At 38.9% G+C, this 17,758-nt stretch overlaps 1 protein-coding gene across 5 annotated transcripts in view; it reads right to left on the bottom strand.

Annotated features, from left to right (window-relative positions):
• PDE4D (phosphodiesterase 4D) overlaps positions 1-17,758 on the bottom strand; it is a 1,245,374-nt gene that overhangs the window by 1,001,304 nt on the left and 226,312 nt on the right. For all 5 annotated transcript variants that reach the window (XM_071219656.1, XM_071219665.1, XM_071219669.1 and 2 more), the window contains one exon: positions 3,722-3,856. In XM_071219656.1, coding sequence (XP_071075757.1) covers positions 3,722-3,763 — 42 coding nt within the window. In that variant the 5' untranslated portion in view covers positions 3,764-3,856. The remainder of the gene's footprint in view (positions 1-3,721; positions 3,857-17,758) is intronic.

Here is a 17,758-nt window from a genome sequence, read left to right as displayed (position 1 = left end):
GTTGTTTAAGCCACAGTCTATGATATTTTGTTATGGCAGCCCTAGCTGTGAATTAGTCTTTTGCTTCAATGCCTTTGCACATTGCTGTTTCTCTCCCTCCCTTCCCCTCTCTCTAAAAGTAAATAAGCAAAATCTTTTTTTAAATGTAAGAATAAACACAATTTTTTAAAAATAAATTCCATTTTTTGTGGGGGTTCCCCTCATATACAAGAATTTCATTTAGCTAAATGGCAACTTATAGTTCTGGTAAAGATAGCCTGGGATCAAACTTGCATTATTTTTTTAATTCAATAAAAGTGTCTATTGTGTATATTTAATCAACAGTCTGTTGGGGATATAAATTTAATAATAAATTTAAATTTCTCCATCTCCATGTTGCATGGGTTAATTAAAACTGCTCTCTGGATTCCTATATCTTAAAACATCCCCATCTTCACAGCCTCACACTCGGGTCCCCCCACTTCCCATTCCCTCCTTGTGTTTACTCAGTGGAGGGGCCCCGTCCATCCTGCTACTAAACCAAAAGCCCAGGAGGCACCTTTCACCTTTTCTCTCCCCTACATCTCAAAGTCGATGCGGTACCAAAAGCCCTATCATTTTCTTTTCTTCTAAATATCTCTTAAATGTGTTCGGTTTTCTCTATCTTCTTATCATTGCCACCACTAGTTACTTCTTCTAACCTTTATTCATAACACTGAGGCTACCACTTTCCCCAGCACTATAGAGTCATTGCACGTATGTTAAGCCTTCCTGGAAGCCCCTCCCCTCCCACTCTGTCTTCTCCATAAGCTAACTTACCCTTCAGATCCCAGCTCTCACTCATCTTTCCCCGGAGAAGCCTTGTCTGAGCTCCCTAGGCCAAGTCTCTCTATGACATGCTGTCATTGTGCTGTGAAGCTTCTTTCAGCAGGTGTCACCATTTATTTATTCGCTCATTTTGTTAACACACACTTACGAGCTATGTGAGAGACACTAAGCCGAGGATACAGTGAGGGCATAACAAGCAAGCCCCCCCGACCCCCGACCCCGGTCCTCAGGAAGTTTCTGTTCTAGGTGGGAGGAAGAGGCCATTGTACATGAGGACAGGTTGAAGGATACCTGCCCTGCGACAGGGGATATAGCAGAGAATGGTTATGCTACACTCATCTGTGTGATTCTTTGGTAAACGTCTGGCTCCCACAGCAGACCCCAAGGACACAGCTACTGAGCCATGCCTTACTTTTACTTTTGTAATGCCCATACGCTCAGTTCCTCCTTTGTTACCCACTACAGCTACAAATTAGCCCCCAAAGTAGCAAAATGTCACTTTAAGTAAAAAGTGGTTTATTTATATATTTTTATAACTAAATTTTTCATGGATCCCTCCCAAACGAAGGAAGAGTTCAGAGCATTAATCATTAAAAGAGACACTGCACCAAGTCTTGAATGCGAGCAGAAAAGCATGAACACTGGTTCAAGTGTTCAGGAATAAATAAGACGATCGTCTAAAGACAGTCTTTTTTTCTTCCTCATTTGTATGTTTTTTCACCGTAACAGATACAAGATGTACAGAGACACGCAGAGAGGAGCAGAGGCCGTTCTAACATTAAGAATACTAGTTTGGAGTTTCAAATGTCATAATGCCAAAGAAAAAAAATTCCCAGCTTCTAAATCAAATAAATTCTTTAAACGTTCATCATCAAAAACAGGAAATATCTGCTTCTAGGTGTACAATTTCGGATTTTATAATGGCAAAGATTTAAGGAGTGGGAGGGTGACATTTTTGGACCAGTGCAAAATAAACTTTAGAAACTCTAAAGTAACAAGCTCTAACTGAGCAAAAAGTCTGGCTCGTTTCTCTGATAAACAGTAACCTCCTGCTCAGAGTCATTTAATGATGTGGAAGCATGTTCTTTCTGCCAGTGGATTGTCTAGAAGCTGAGAAGGAGTGGAATGATAGCTCTGCTGTTTACATTCGGACAAACACAGGCAACTCGGGCTCTTCTAATCTGGAAAGCGTGAGCCTTCCCGCCAAGATGGACATTTTTGCATTAAGCAAGTTTAAAAAGGAAATCTCTTAGTATCATTAAGTACTTGCAGTTCCTTAAAGTCATGGCTCAGTTAATCATTTGGTTTTAGAATGTTTTCCTGCAAGAACAGGGAAATCCTTAATGATATACTTTTTCTCAATATAAAAAGCTTTTATTCTTGAATTTTTTAAACTTTTTTTCTTGTTCAAGTATAGTTGTCTCCATTTCCCCACCACCACTCCCCCCACCCCAGCCATCTCCACTTCCCACCCTTCATCCTACCCCCCCTTTGGTTTTGTCCATGTGTCCTTTACAGATGTTCCTGAAAACCCTTTCCCTTCCATTAATGATGTATTTTTAATTATCTAAAATATACTCCCTTTTGCCTTTATATATTTTATATCACATATCTCAGAAATTTAATAAAAGAAGAAAGAATTAAGTAGATGATTTGCTTTCATATTTAACTTCAATAAGGAAGACTCAGTAATAGAAACATGTGTTTGCAGTTGGTTAATTTGTATGCAGGTCACCTCCTTTTCCAATGAGCAACTGTCTAATAATAGAAGGAATTCCAGGACCCAAGCTGTGGCTCTTTATTTTATATAATAATACATACGACCAAACACTAACCAGTAAAACAAATCTGTTTGGACATTCCCTCAGAGTGTGTTGAACTTCCTTGGCTGGTTATTAAACACAGCCAGCGTTCAGTAAAGAACTGGCACAGCCCTGGGTATATCCCCACTTTGCAAGAAACCCTACTGGGCACACTGTGCTTCCCTCTCCCCATACTCCTGTATTACTCACCCTTAAGTGCTGGATGGTGACCACCGGAAGAATTAAACATGGCCTTGGGCCATCACAATAGAATCACTGGTTGTAACACAAAGCGTCTCCATACCAGAGAAACGTGTTTGCGTTTGTGGTTCTTCCTGATGCCCTCAAATGAATGTGCCCACATCACAGCTGCATCTGCTTGGACGCCTTTTTCCCCTTGGGTAAATGACCGGCAGCGCATGTTCTCAGAACTTGTCTGATGAAAATTCACAGTCTACTCTTACCCCTGCCTTGTGCGGCTTTGAATTGCTCTATTTGTTTGTGCTTTCCTTCATAAATTATGAGAAATCTAAAATTTAGCACTAACTTGCTACCTTAAGAACACTCAGTAATTGGGAATAAGGCTTAATCTTCATCAGGGTCCTGAGGATGCTCACTTAAAAAACTTTAAAGGAGGAGAGAGAATAAAGACATACGCCAGGTAGAAAGTTCCTGAAAGTTATGCCGCACCGATCAAGCATTTGCATTATTCACCGTGTACATAAACTTTCAGAATGTGCTTGATTGAAGCACCTAGTGATGTTAAGTTCAATTTGTCCTTTTGGACTTAGCCAGAAAATTTGATACACAAGACCTAAATGTCTCCAGTTTCATATTTTAATCATATAATTTCTGCATGCATCCCCAAATCAGGGTGTCAAATAGCATGCCAGTAGGCTTATGGAAATGAATGGCAAGGCATATAAACTGGCTGAAAGAAAACTCCCATCAAATGTCAACCAGGCCACAGAGACGAACAAAGCCTCGCTTGTTAATAAACTGCATATAGTCGGAGAACTAAAAGTTAACCAAAGGCTTCTCACAAGCCTGATTATGATAGCACTGTAATAAAATCCAAACAGCAAAATGTTATGAAAACAAAGGGTACTTACACTTTTGCTCCGAGAAAGCAAATCACAAGTATTTCTTTTCATGGCGGTGTCTCGAGTAATTCAAATGGGCAAGAGTTGTTTCCAACGTCACTGCTCTCACTGAAATGATTATCCACTCAAAGGCCAACGGGCATTCTGAAGAGAAAGGCGAGGAAATGTTTAATCAAGTATATGATTAACACATGTACTTCAAAATGCTGTCTTCGAGTAGGACAGTAATTCTTAAATTATTCATCAGAAGAGGCTAAAATGATGCTGTGTTTAAAGCAATAAAAGTACACACAAGCAACATTTCCAAAACAGCTTTTGTCAAATATAAGTTAGAGATTTCAAGCACCATCTGTTTTCTATTACAAATTCAAGTCTACATTTCTAGTAGCTGAAAAATATATAGGTATGGTAGCCACAACCTAAAGTTACGTGTATGTCACGGAAATGCATTGTGTGTTTGATGATTCTTGCTGGTACAGCTAAGAGCCCCTCAATTTTCCACCAGCAGATCACTAAGGTAGCCTCGCCCACTGCTGGTAGACTCTTGTCTACATCTGAAAGCCCTCTGACCACTACATCCTGGCCTCCTGTCTACCAGCAATAATGCACAATACAGTGAGCCGTCCTTGTGGCTCTTCAGTAAATTTTGTGAGTTCCCTACCATTTTGGCTCAATGAGGTCAGAAGGAAGGGTTGGGAGGAACGTTTTACCAAATTAAGCAATAACTATTTTATCAAAAAATATCCCAGGGTAGTTGCCACTCAAATGACATGATAGCTTCATTCTCTTAACCTACCCTTTCCACTAGACACTAAGAAGGAGGTGCTCTGTTTTAAGTTATGAAGATAAAGCAAATAGAATAACTGTTGTGCTGTGTTCATTCTATATTCAGCTACATTTGGATATTACTTACAAATTCATAGGAAATAATTGCACTCTAAGTGGAACAGGGATGAGGCAAACAAGCTTGGCCGAACACAAAAACGCTGACATTGCAGATGTGAACGGACATTGTAAGTGCAGACTGATCTAACAACAGCATGTATTCTGTCACTTGGATTTGCCCTAAGCTTCTCAAAAGCTTGTGTCTGAGGTTTATGGAAAGGAGTAAGAGTGAGCAAGGTCTGAAGGCGTTTGTTTTGCTAAAGAGATTGAAAAATATCAAAGTGCAGAGCAGTGTGAATTATATATTCAAAAAAATAAACAAAACAAAGTGACTATGCACATTTTTTAAAAGCATACCAAACGAAAGGAAGGAGGACCCCATGGAACCCAGCAAGTCTGTGGGCCCCTGGAGGAGGCCAGCCCTCAACAGCAGGAGAACACAATGGTCGTCATGCAGTGGAAACGGACCTTCACCAAGCTTTCCAGCACCAGCAACGGCACACTCTCAAGGATCAAAGACTTGTTTTGAATACAAGAGTCACCACTCAAGGCTTATAAAAATAAAAGAGAGATATTTTTAGAGAGGCCAGAGACATCACAATACCAAGGTGGAACTAGAATTAGAAAAACAGAGTTTATTATTGCTAAGAATATGTCTAGATGCAACTTGGGAACCCAAAGGGAATGAAAGGACAAAGCTTTCTTCTGGAGTTGATGGAAATGCTCACCTGAAGTTAGAGAAAAATGCACAAATATGAGTTGCTAGGATAAAGATGGTTTCTTTGAGTGTGTATGGATTTTTTAAGTGTGTGGGAATGGGACGAAAGAGCCAATCCATAAATGCAAAGTTCTCAGCTAGTATCCCTCTAGGAATTCAGTCACCTCTACTGATTAATTACAATGCTAAGCATTTTATTAGTGCACAAAATGTGGAATTATGTTACCTAGATCAATTTAAAAAGTGAACAGAAATAATCTAAACTGTGAACTAAACATTCCATTCCTAGGGGGGAAAAATAAAATCCTTTAAATGATGTAAGAAGATTACATGCTATCAAAGAAAAACTCATTCAAAATATTTCATTATCCATTTAGTATTTAATGAGTATCCTTAGGGGCAACCATGGAATAGTAGCCCCTAGTGGGCTAGTGAAACAATGGTTTTAAGTTAACAAATAGGTGAAATCAGACAAATGATGGATTGGACCTGAAGATTTGCTAAATTAATGCAATTTTTAACAAATGTATCTGAACATCATTTAAAGACCATCATTAAGAGATACTATCCAGTAGGAATTTTTAACCTGTAGAAGTTAAAAGAGGCGAATGGATTTAATTGAAAACAGTGCTGATGGGACGGCCCTTCCCAGCCTGTATACCTGACTACGACAGCAGGGACCTTGGAACCAAATAGGCATAGGTTAGCGTCCCAGCTCTTTAAGTGCGTTCTGTGTAGCTTTAGATACATTACCTAACCTCTCTCACGTTTTTCCAGACCTGCAAATGGGAGATAACACACGTGTGCATTTTGAATTTAGCTTCCCGAAACAATAAAACTGTAGAGATGGAGAACAGATCGGTGGTTGTCATGGGACGGGAACAGGGGAGGGATGAAGTGGGCAGTGCAAATGTCAATGGCAACATGAAGGAGCTCCTGGACTGTGGTGATGGGACAGACTTGTGTCTTGATCATGGTGGTGGTTTCACAAATCTATCCATGCGATAAAGTTGCATAGAACCAAAAACACATACACATATATGCACATACATGTAAAAATGGTGAAAATAGAATAAACTTTGTAGGTAAGTTAATCTAGTTAATAATATTTTACCAATGCAAATTTCGTGGTTTTAGTATTATACTACAGTTGTGTAAGATGTCACTATTGGGGGAAACTAGGTTAAGGGTACAAAGGACTCTATGTACTTACTTATTTTACAACTTTCTGTGAGTTTATAAGCATTTAAAAATAAAGAGTTAAAAAACCCCAAAAGTAAATAAATAATATGAGTTTTAATGTATATGTGTCTATGAGAATGCTTGGCTCTCATCATCATCATCCTTCATTATTACCTTTTTCTTCACTTACATCAAATGGCACGCGACAACAATCACCTATTCTTATTTTTCCCCTGAAAGTGACAAACTCCCTCAAATACAACAAACTTAGGCAAGCGTACTTTCAGCTACAGAACCATGAACAACGTGTCAGTGGGCATCCCAGGAGCAAACAGCCAATGCATTCGTATTCGGATCATTAAGGGGTAGTTTAGCAAAGGGACTACTGCAGAATATGCAAGTAGAGTAGAGGGGTCCACAAAGGCTGGTGCAGTTCTTGGACTGGCAGTAATGCAGTTCTTACCACCTCCAAACTGAAGGGACAAGGAGAGGGATGGGTCACCAATACCTAAAAGCACATAGTCATAGAGTGGACTGCCTTGAAAAGGCATGTTATTCTCTGGGACACAGTTAGCCTCAGATAACCCAGAAAGGACAGAGGTGAGGAGGTAAACATGATCTCATTCTCCTGCTTCCTTCTGATCTCCTGCTGGGGCTCCTCTTGCCAAATGCAACAGAGCCCAGGCAAAGGAAGCTGCTACTGCACACCTCACTGGTCAGCCTCCCAGGACAGAAATCTCCTAGGGTGGGGTAGGGAGGACCATGGAGCTGGAGGGGACATGGAAGACATGCCACAAAAATTTGATCTGAAGTCCCTGGAGAGGATTGCCCTTTTCTGCTCTCATTTAATTATAAGAAAAGTATATATTATTTATCCTTAATCTTCACATTAATCCTGTGAATTAGTTACTACATGAGTATTATCCCCACTGTAGGATTGACCAAAAATTTCATTTAGTTTTTTCTGTACAATGGCTCTAGTAGTACTTAGTTGTCTTTAATCTCATTCGAAACAATTTTGTTAGACTGTATTGTGACAGCTGCCATATCAGTGTGCATTTATCTTTTTATTTAATATTTTATTGTCGTTCTATTACAATTGTCCCAATTTTACCCCTTTGCTCTGCTCCACCCAGCCCAACCCCTGCTCCCACAGTCAATCCCCATGCTGTTGTCCGTGTTCATGGGTCATTCATACATGTTCCTTAACTATTCCCTTCCCCTTCTTTCCACCCTTATCCCCCTTCCCCTCCCTTCTGGTCACTGTCATTCTGTTTCTTGTGTCCATGTTTCTGGTTCTATTTTGCTTGTTTGTTTGTTTTGTTGATTAGGTTCCTCTTATAAGTGAGATCATATGGTATTTGTCTTTCACCACCTGGCTTATTTCACTTAGCATAATACTCTCCAGTTCCACCAATGCTGTTGCAAAGGTAGGAGTTCCTTCTTTCTTTCTGCTGTACAGTATTCCATTGTGTTAGTGTACCATAGCTTTTTGATCCACTCATTTACTGACGGGCACTTAGGCTGTTTCCAGCACTTGGCTATTGTAAATAACACTGCCATGAACATAGGGATACATATTAAAAAAAAAACTTATCAAAATTGTTGAATATTTTGGTAGCCATCTTAATATTGGAGATGGAAGAAAATAAGCAACATTTTTGGCATATTATGCTTTATTATTTTAAGAAAGGTAAAAATACAACTAAAGGGCAAAAAAAGATATGTGCAGTGTGTGGAGAAGGTGCTGTGATTTATTAAGTGTGTCAAAAATGGTTTGTGAAGTTTCTAGGTACTATTGACCTTTTCACCAAATATTTCTTTGCTGTGAAGCTGTCTTATTCATGGATAATGTTTAGCAGCATCCCTGGCCTCTACCCACTAGAAGCCAAGAGCAGGGGGGATAGCCAACATACTCAAAATATCCAAATTAATAAAGTTGTTGGTGAAAATGGACAATGTGCCTTTTTTTTTTTTACAGAAAAATAAACTAAGTGGACTTTTGGCCAACCCAATACAAAAGAGGAAATCAGTTCCAAGAAGTTAACAAAATTGCCCAGTAAATAGCAGAGCCAGGACTCAAACCTGATTCATCTGACTCCAAAGTCCATGTTTTTGTCTGCCCTACCACCGTGCTTTACTGCTGATTCATGAAGCAAAGCATTTGAATGATCAGCAAGTGCTAAACTATGCAAATGTCAAAGATGTGGCTAAAACAAAGGATGTTTGATTTGAAAGGTTTACCCGCAGGGAGGCAGTTAATCTTTGTTTCTACAAATGCCGCCCTCGGCACAGACAATGCTGTGAGACTGCAGAAATGCATTCTCCCTGCAGGTGCACTGTAAAGAAAACCAGGTGAGAGAACACCACACATGCAATTTCATTACCTTGGAATTTCCACATACAAGTGAATTGGGGAGAAGGAAGAGTCAGCTCCTGCAGGGAGAACACGTTACAAGTAACAATGAACCGAGAAGGTAGGTAAGATAGATGGTGCTGGAACAGTCAAAGATGCACTCTGAGCTGCAGCGCCTGAATACATTTGGCTGCTTTGATGAAAGGATAAGAAAACTAACCCAGGTTCTTTCCCAGAGATTAAGGATTTATTTGGTGGGAAAAGCTGGGGATGGCATCAGAAGAAATACGTTCTACTTTCATCCTTATGTCATATACACAAGCTGTGTGGTATTAGGAAACTCTCTTATCTTTCTTTCTCTACCATTTGCTTGTTTCTCTGTAGATTGGAGAAACTATTTTCACAACCCACCTTACAGGGTTCTTATGGGGATTAGTTAGATAATGTCTCAGAAAGTGAAGTGACAGCCTTCACGGGGCACCCTGGGGAAAAGGGAAGACGTAAATAGCAGGAAACTGCTGTGGTCATCATTAGATCTGCACTGAGAAAGAGTCTTTTCTCTTAATTCACAACTTCAGAAGGAAAGGACATAGCAGAGACTTAGACACTGGGGCAAATGTCCTAGTTACCTGTCTTAAGTGTAGAAAGGGAAATTAGTGGGCACTTCAGAGCCCATGGCAATAATTTAAACTTTCCCATTCAAAGTCTTGGGTTTTTTAAGTGTTTTTAATTTATTTTTAAATTATATTTGACATTCACTATTGTTTTATATTGTTTTCAGGTGTACAGCATAGTGGTAGACATATAATTTACAGAATGATCTTCCCTATAATTCTAGTACCCACCTGGCACCATATATAGTTATTACAATATTATCAACTATATTCCTATTTTCTATATTTCTTATCATCTTCATAATGACATAAATCTTTGGAAGGGAATTTTATAACAAGTACCAAAAGTATAATGGTGTTATATATTTTATATAGTAATTCAGAAAGCAAATTGAAATATACAAAAATGTTCTTAGGAATGCTACTTATAATAATGAAAATTTGGAAATGATTTAGATGTCCAATAGTAAGAAAATAGCTAAATAAATATGAGAAGCCTCATGATGTACCTCATTTAAATATATATGTAGTACAAGATATTTTAATTACATGAGAAAATGCTTCTGCTATAATCTTAAATGAAAAACACAATTAAGTTGTATAAATAGTATGATCTTATAAAAAGTTATACACAGAAAAAAGACTGGAAAGGAATATAGGAAAATATCAGTAGTTGTAAGTAGACATAAGTATTATGAGTGGTTCTGGTTTTCATTCTATATTCTTTGGCTTCTTAAATTCTCAACATTTGGGAAATACAATACTTAAAAATCAGTAGAAAAAAGTATTTGAGTAAATATAAAACAAGTTATTAACCTCTTCCTACTTCAAATTATCTAGTAAGTTCTAGGCTTTTATTGGGTGACTTTTCCAGGATGTTGTAGCGTTGTCCAATCAGTTGTTTGTTTCTGAATGTCCAACTTTGCTGTTTCAAACAGTGTTTGGCTTCGCCTTTGGGACTCTGCTAACTGGGAAAAGGCTTAGTTGGAAAAGGCTGGTCCAAAATTAAGTTCTCTCTTGCCAAAACTGCTAATCTATTTCATCCTCCTTTTATTTTTTTTTCCAGAAATGGTGACTAGCCCAAGAAAATCTTCAGGCTCTCCCTCACCTTGAAATTCAAACAGTTATTGAAGCCCCCCACCCCCACATGCTAGTTTCAGATAATGCAAACACATGGAACTCAGACAAATACAAATAATGGGCTGAATCAGCACACAAGGGATTGGGTTGTACAGGATGAACAGGAGCTCAATCCATAAAATTTTTTCATATGTATTATAAATTGTACAAAATGTAATGGAGAGGAAATGTCTGTCACAACTTGCAACAGAAAAATTCATAAAATCAATTAACAGTTGACCTCTTTATCCAGGTTTAGCTTCAACAAGCCTTTGCACCCTTTAAACTATTCAGATCCTCTTCTTAATGTCTTCCTTAACTTTTGATCAGAAGTTGTACCTCACCCCATCTCACTTCTTCATATCTCCATGAGATGATGAGGGAGTTCCTCCTGTCTGAGAGGATGAAGTATTTGTTTCTCTTCCCACGCACAGTGTCTTCTACTTACTCTCTATCCTCCCTCCTCCTGTCTGCTCTCTTTCTGGCTCCCCCCTCTCGTACTCTAGTTATTGTCTCCAGAGTCTCTCCTCTTGTTAAAAAAATCCTCCTTAGCTCTATAATCTCTCCCCTCCAAATATTATTCTTTCTCTCCATAATCAAGCTTTTAAAAGAACTATCACTTGAACTTGTTTTCTCCACTTTCTTACTTCTGCCCCTCAATCCATTGCAACCTAGTTCTGCTCCTTCTACACTTCAACTTATTTCTAAAGATCCTTGACCTCCAAGTTGTCAAATATAACAAACTCTTCACAAATTCATTTGCCATGCCTCCCTGCTATAACACTGGTAGTGTTTCTTCTAGAAACTCTCCTCCCTTGTATTCTATGATGTCACTCCCTGCTGGTTGTGATTGCTTGACTTTTCTTCTACTTCATGGGAGTCTTCTTTTTTCACTCCTTAAATCTGAATAAAATCACTGCTCTGACTCTTCTTCAATACTTCCCAGGCATGACTGCATACCAAAATTATCCAGGGAGTTCTATAAAAGGCAGATTGCTGACCTTCCATTCATGAATCAGAATCTCTGGGAGAGGTACAGAGACCAATCCCCTAGACCAATCCCCTAGATGATACTCATGAAGCTTACAGAGCTATTCAACTGCCACACTATTGATCGGCACTTGAAAATCTCTGCTCTGATTATACTTCTGGGCAATCCATTAGTTTTCAGTGTTTGACTTGCCATATGTAAGCTAATAACATATGTATGTATGCTGATAATATATATGTATGCTAATAATGTATGTGTGTATATCATACCCTGACTTCCCTTCAAATTTTTTACATTCAGAAGTCTACTAGACATCTGCACTTAGAAGATCCACAATTATCTCAAATACATCATGTCCAGATACTTACTCAACATTTTTTCTTTCTTCACTCCCAAATATGTTCCTTCTCTGATCCTCTGTTAATGGTATCACCATTCATCCAAGCCCAAATACTGAGCCCCTCCAACTCCATGCTCACCTGCACTCAATCAGTGACCATGTCCTGCTGGAGTACCTAGCAAATATTATTTCTCAGCCCTATCCCCTTTGGGCAGGTCTGCTGCCAATACTCTCTTTCAGACTTATACCTACACCACCTCAGGTACTTTCTAATAGGTGCCCTATAGGTACCTCCCTGCCATCAATGCTACCTTCTTAGCCCTCCCTAGTTCATATTTCCCTCATTTGTTACACTGAACCCCACACACTCCATGCTGTTTCCCACATCCATGTCCTTATCTTGATTGTTTTTTCCTCTTCCTCTTCCCCAAATCCATATCCTTCCCTCTTTAATGACCTACTCCTACTTCAAGACTCAGTGGAGACATCATCTCCTCCCGAGTTTCTTGATCCTCCCAATATCCCCAGCTCTACCCCCATTGCCAACCTGAACCAAAGTCCTTCTATAATGACCTCTGCACGCCTTGCAACAGTGCATTTGTCAAAAATACTGAAATATTCTGTGTCTCACTGCCACTGCCACCTTGGATTCTAACACCCTCCCTGAGGGTAGAAAAACTCTTCATGTTTGTACATACAGTCACAACATAACATAGGCTCAAAAAATTTTTACTGTTTTCTGCCAAATTGAACTGCTTCCCTTGACTAGAATTATGAAGAGGAAAGCACATTTTGTCTCTAGACTAAAAAGAATCAAACATTTTTCTTTGTAGCTTATGTTCACACAAAACTATCATTCTATTCCCTTCTCCTCCCCCCAAATGATAACAGTAGTCCCTGTTATTCACTCACCAGACATTTACTAGTCACTTGTGGTAAGCGATGAGCTGTGCTAAGGTCCAGAGACGCAAAGATAAATACAATAAAGTCTCCCTCTACAAGGAGCTCGCAGACGAGTCGGGGGAAAACAAATAGTACGAAGCACTAAGTGCTCTGACAGGGGTGCAGAATAGCTGGTGTGGGACCCAGAGGAGGCAGAAAGTGATTCATACACCTAATGGCTTCCAAGCCTATTCCGAGTTATTCTGCTCTTGCGAACACTTTGCTTTAAGTTGTTCAAATGCCATTTCATATATTGATGTTTCTCCCCAAGTAGAAGGAAAAGAGCAAGAAAGTAAGGACTAGTAGTTGTTTTCATCTTGTTTGCATGTCTGGTCAGACCTCTGTCCCTACAGAAGAGGTAGCCAAAGAAGTCCACATCCAAAAAGTATTCCGTAAATGCCCATTAAATGAATAATGTGCAGGTGATTACACTTATATCAGAGAACGCAAGCCCCTTTTGATGTCGGTACAAATTTATTATAAAATAATTGGCATTTTGGAAAATGAACATACAGCATCTGGCTCCCAAGCAGCCCAATTGTCAAAATAGAAATGTCAAAATACCCTCTCTTTCAACACTGCCTTTGACCAGTATTTCAAAATTCGAGCTGAGTTGTTTAGCAGCAAATCAATTACATTCCTTTCTAGGATTCCATGCTTTGTGGCATTTCCCCCAGCCTGAAATAATGGCAGCTCTCTAAAACACAATTCTTCACCTAAATGAAAGGTCGAGGACTTTCCATTTCATCCCTCACAAATGCACTGGCTGTTCCCTGCGCTGGTTTTAGTTTCCTGCTGCAGCAAGGGAAGTGACAACAGAAGCTTCTTTTCAACAACTTTCCTAACCATACCCTCCCACTGCTGCACCACAGTGCCCTTCCAGGCCTGGACAGTGGAGGGGGCTGGCACAGTTCTGTCCTCTGAATCACAGGACAGCATGGTGCGGAGCCTGCTGGCCTGAGGGCTAAGATGGCAGTAGTCTCCTCTGGTATGCGTCATCACCAGCTAAGTTATAATATATCCATTGAGAGCCTCAGGGCGGAACCCCCTGAGTCATCATGGGGAAAAACAAAATGACGGCAAGACAGTTCCCACAAAATCTCTGGCTTAAGGAGCTCACTTTCTACAAAAGAAGTTGGAGTTCACTGAAGCATTGTGACTTTTTCTTTTGTGATACTTTTCTGTTTTATATCAAAGTCTACCAATTAAGTACTTTTAAATTTGAGAAGTGTTCGAATGGCATTATCACTGAAGGCCGTGGGTGTAGGCACAGACTGCAGTCTACAAATCATGCCTCACGACTCATAATCAGTATGATTCCATTGTGAGATTCCAATAGTTTCCATTGTGAGAAGACCTCAGTTCTAAAACAAGAACAATTCTCCCTCACTAATTAACAAACAAAAAACATTACGTGGATGATAGATAGATAGGTGATAGATAGACAGACAGACAGACAGAAGATAGATAGATGATAGATAGATAGATAATAGATTGATAGATAAGTAAGTACATAAGAGAGACACAGATAGAGAATAAAGGGAGCTGGGGAGAGGGAGACAGGCATATATTCCTGTTATAGATGCTGAATTCTATTATGTATCTCTTTTCAGTCTGAGCTACCGAAGCAAGACTATCATCTTTAAATGATTATAAGCCAGACACTTTCAGATGTTCCTTTTTAAACCAACACATCCCTTTGTTCTTCAGTTGTTTCTATTCATCAATTAGCAATGAATTCTGATTTTAATTGTCCTAGAAAATTTACATTGTGAACAACCTTCTTAAAAATTACAAGTGAATTGTTTTAAGACCTAGTAATACTACTGTTTTTATTATATAGGGTACAATGAGAAGTTGAAAAAAATAAGCCAGGTAAAATAAAGGGGACTAGGGCCACTGGCAGGGCATCATGCAGATCTTATTTATGGCATGTGCATGGAAGTTTTCTAATGAGGCTTTAATAGAACAACCTTTATCCTAACACCAAGTAACTGAGTACCCTCGAGCTATCATTTCTCCCTGATTAACAATTGCTACCCAAGGAGTCACTGCCTGCTGACTATACAAACAAAAGAAAAACAAGGCATAAGATTAAAAAGTTCAGTGTTAATTAAAAGAAACATAAACAAGGAAATTAACACAACCAAGAAACCAAAGCCTAGGAGTGAAAACCCAACCTATGGGTACTCTGCTCCTTAGGAAGCAACCACCTATTAGCGTCCTTCAAGGGAATGGACCCACTGTGGTGACGTCAGCAGCACACATGCAGCGAGACTGCACATGCCCCTTCGTTTTAGTTGGAGCCAAGGAACAAATTATTAATCAATAGTAAAAAGCAGTTGTTTATGTTAAAATTAAAACAAAGCAGAAAAGAAGCTGGACAAGAAATTCAGATTTTTTTTCCTGTTCAGGAGTTTTGCTATTTACAATTGATGGACATTAAAGGTAACAAACAACAAAGTCAAAATCTATTATGGAAGTTATTATAATACTCATCTGACATGAAAGAGTCATTTTCAACATATTCTTTCTCTTTCATATTCAAGTTATATTAGGGAGATGGATTCAAGTCATCCTCTTCAGCTGAGAACCTTTTTATTCAAAATATTTTCATTCCTATATAGCTCATCCCATTCTAAAAGAAGAAAATATAAGATGTCACCTGAAGAAAAATAATTTATATTAGAAATATTTGTTTGGAGAAGAAAAGTAAAAGAACAAAATAAATTAGTAGAATATTAGAGTTTTGGAGTTAGTCATACCTGGATTTGAATCTGTTTTGGCCACTTGCTGATTTTGTGGCCTTGAGAAAGTTATTTAACTCTTTTGAATGTCAAGTTCATGGTCATTATAAATGGAACAATTAAAACCCATACTGCAGGGCTACAGTGCAGACTTAAATGATGGACATAATGGTCAGCATATACTAAGGACTGTACATACCTGGATCGAGGAAGGTGTTCCTTAAATGCTAGACTTTACCTAGTTTGCCCTGTACTTGAGTAAGCGAGCACCATATTTTTGCTTACTCAAGCTCAGGCTAAGGAGGCTTGGATTTTGCTAATGCTACAAAACTGTTTCATTAAAAATAGGCTCTTCCCCTTTGTGCACTGTTGGTAGGAATGCAGATTGGTGCAGCCACTATGGAAAACAGTATGGAGGTTCCTCAAAAAATTAAAAATGGAACTGTCTTTTAACCCAGCAATTCTGCTCCTGGGTATGTATCCAAATAATCCCAAAACACTAATTTTAAAGATATATGCACCTCAGTGCCCATCAATACATGAGTGGGTAAAAAAGCTGTGGTACATATATACAATGGAATATTACTCAGCTATAAAATATGAAACCTTACCTTTTGCTATAGCATGAATGGACCTACAGGGTATTATGCTAAGTTAAATAAGTCAGACAGAGACAGACAAATACCATATGATTTTACTTAAATGTGGAACCTAAAGAGCAAAATAAATGAACAAATAAAATAGAAACAGACTCATACATGCAAAGAAGAGACTGGTAGTTGCCAGAGGGGCAGGGGTTTGGGGGACTGGGTGAAAAAGGTGAAAGGATTAAGAAGTACAAATTGGCAGTTACAAAATAGTCACAGGGATGTACATAGTATAACATAGGGAATATAGTCGATAATACTGTAATAACTATGTATGGGGCCCGGTGGGTACTGGAAGTATTGAGGGGAACACTTTGTAAAGTATATGATTGTCAAACCATTATGCTGTAAGCCTAAAACTAAAATAAAATAATATTGAATGTAAACTGTAATTGAAAAAAAAATTTTTTAATGGACTCTTCCCAGGATTATTATTCTGCATTATTATTCTGATTATTATTTTGCACTGACACAGAACGAGAGGAGCCTGTCCTAATTCTCCAGACACTCAAGTGCAGCACAAGATTTAATCTTCTGCAGCCAGGCCTGAGCTCTTTCTTCCATGGCCTTCTGTAAGGTCAAATGAACATTTCAAATCCTACATCCAGGGGTTTTCTGTTCTTTACACTCTAAGGCTTCCTTCTTCAAGTGCATTAAATGAGCTTCAAAATGAACGTTATCACTTTTCTGTTGAGAAGTTAATTGTAACACCCACTCTCACCTGCTAGCATGAAGTAACTACCGAGTTTCTCAGACAATCTGAAAGCCCCTGCGTGTAGTGAAAGGACAAGCAAAGAACCCTGACACACACAAGGAAATTCATCTCGGTTCACCATGGTCCCCAGGGCGACCCAAAAGCTGCTCAGAGCTTGGCTGCTCTGATTAAAGCCTGTGCCGAATCATCGTCATTCATGAGGTACCCATCTGGCACCTGAAATTAGTTTTTCTTTCCTCTCTATTCATAATTGTGATGAGGGATAGAGGTACATAACAGCAAAACCCCTTAAAGATTACTTTTCTAATAGATGAATTTCTTAGTGAAAATGGAAAATGGCAGTTTCTTCTCTAAAGATCAGATGATCTTTTATCACACAATGGTTTATTAGTTCCATTTTTCAAAGTGGCAATGACACTTGGGAAGCTGGAGTTTTATCTTTAAAAATCTCTTTAATTCTCTGAAGAAGTAATACAAGCTAAAGTGTGTAAGTTGCAAAGCAAAACAGATTTTGGTGCCTGAAATCTAAGTAGTCAAGAGAAAGACTTGGGATTAAAAGGATCTTTACATTTGCAGCTCACCTGAAGCCCTGTCGTGAAGATAATGGCACAGCGTGTCTTACCGTATCATACTATACCACACCACATGCTATGCCATACCACATGCTATGCCACACCACATGGTATACCACACCACACCATACCAAAGGCACTGTTATTCTTAAATACTACCAGGGGAAGAAACCCCTTAGTCCTCTACAATAGCTCAAATTCTTAATATTCTTTGGAGG

This window comes from Desmodus rotundus, chromosome 1, assembly GCF_022682495.2.
Source record: "Desmodus rotundus isolate HL8 chromosome 1, HLdesRot8A.1, whole genome shotgun sequence".
NCBI classification, from domain to species: domain Eukaryota; kingdom Metazoa; phylum Chordata; class Mammalia; order Chiroptera; family Phyllostomidae; genus Desmodus; species Desmodus rotundus.
The sequence above is the reverse complement of the archived record's forward strand: the minus strand, read 5'-3'. Positions and strand labels throughout refer to the sequence as shown.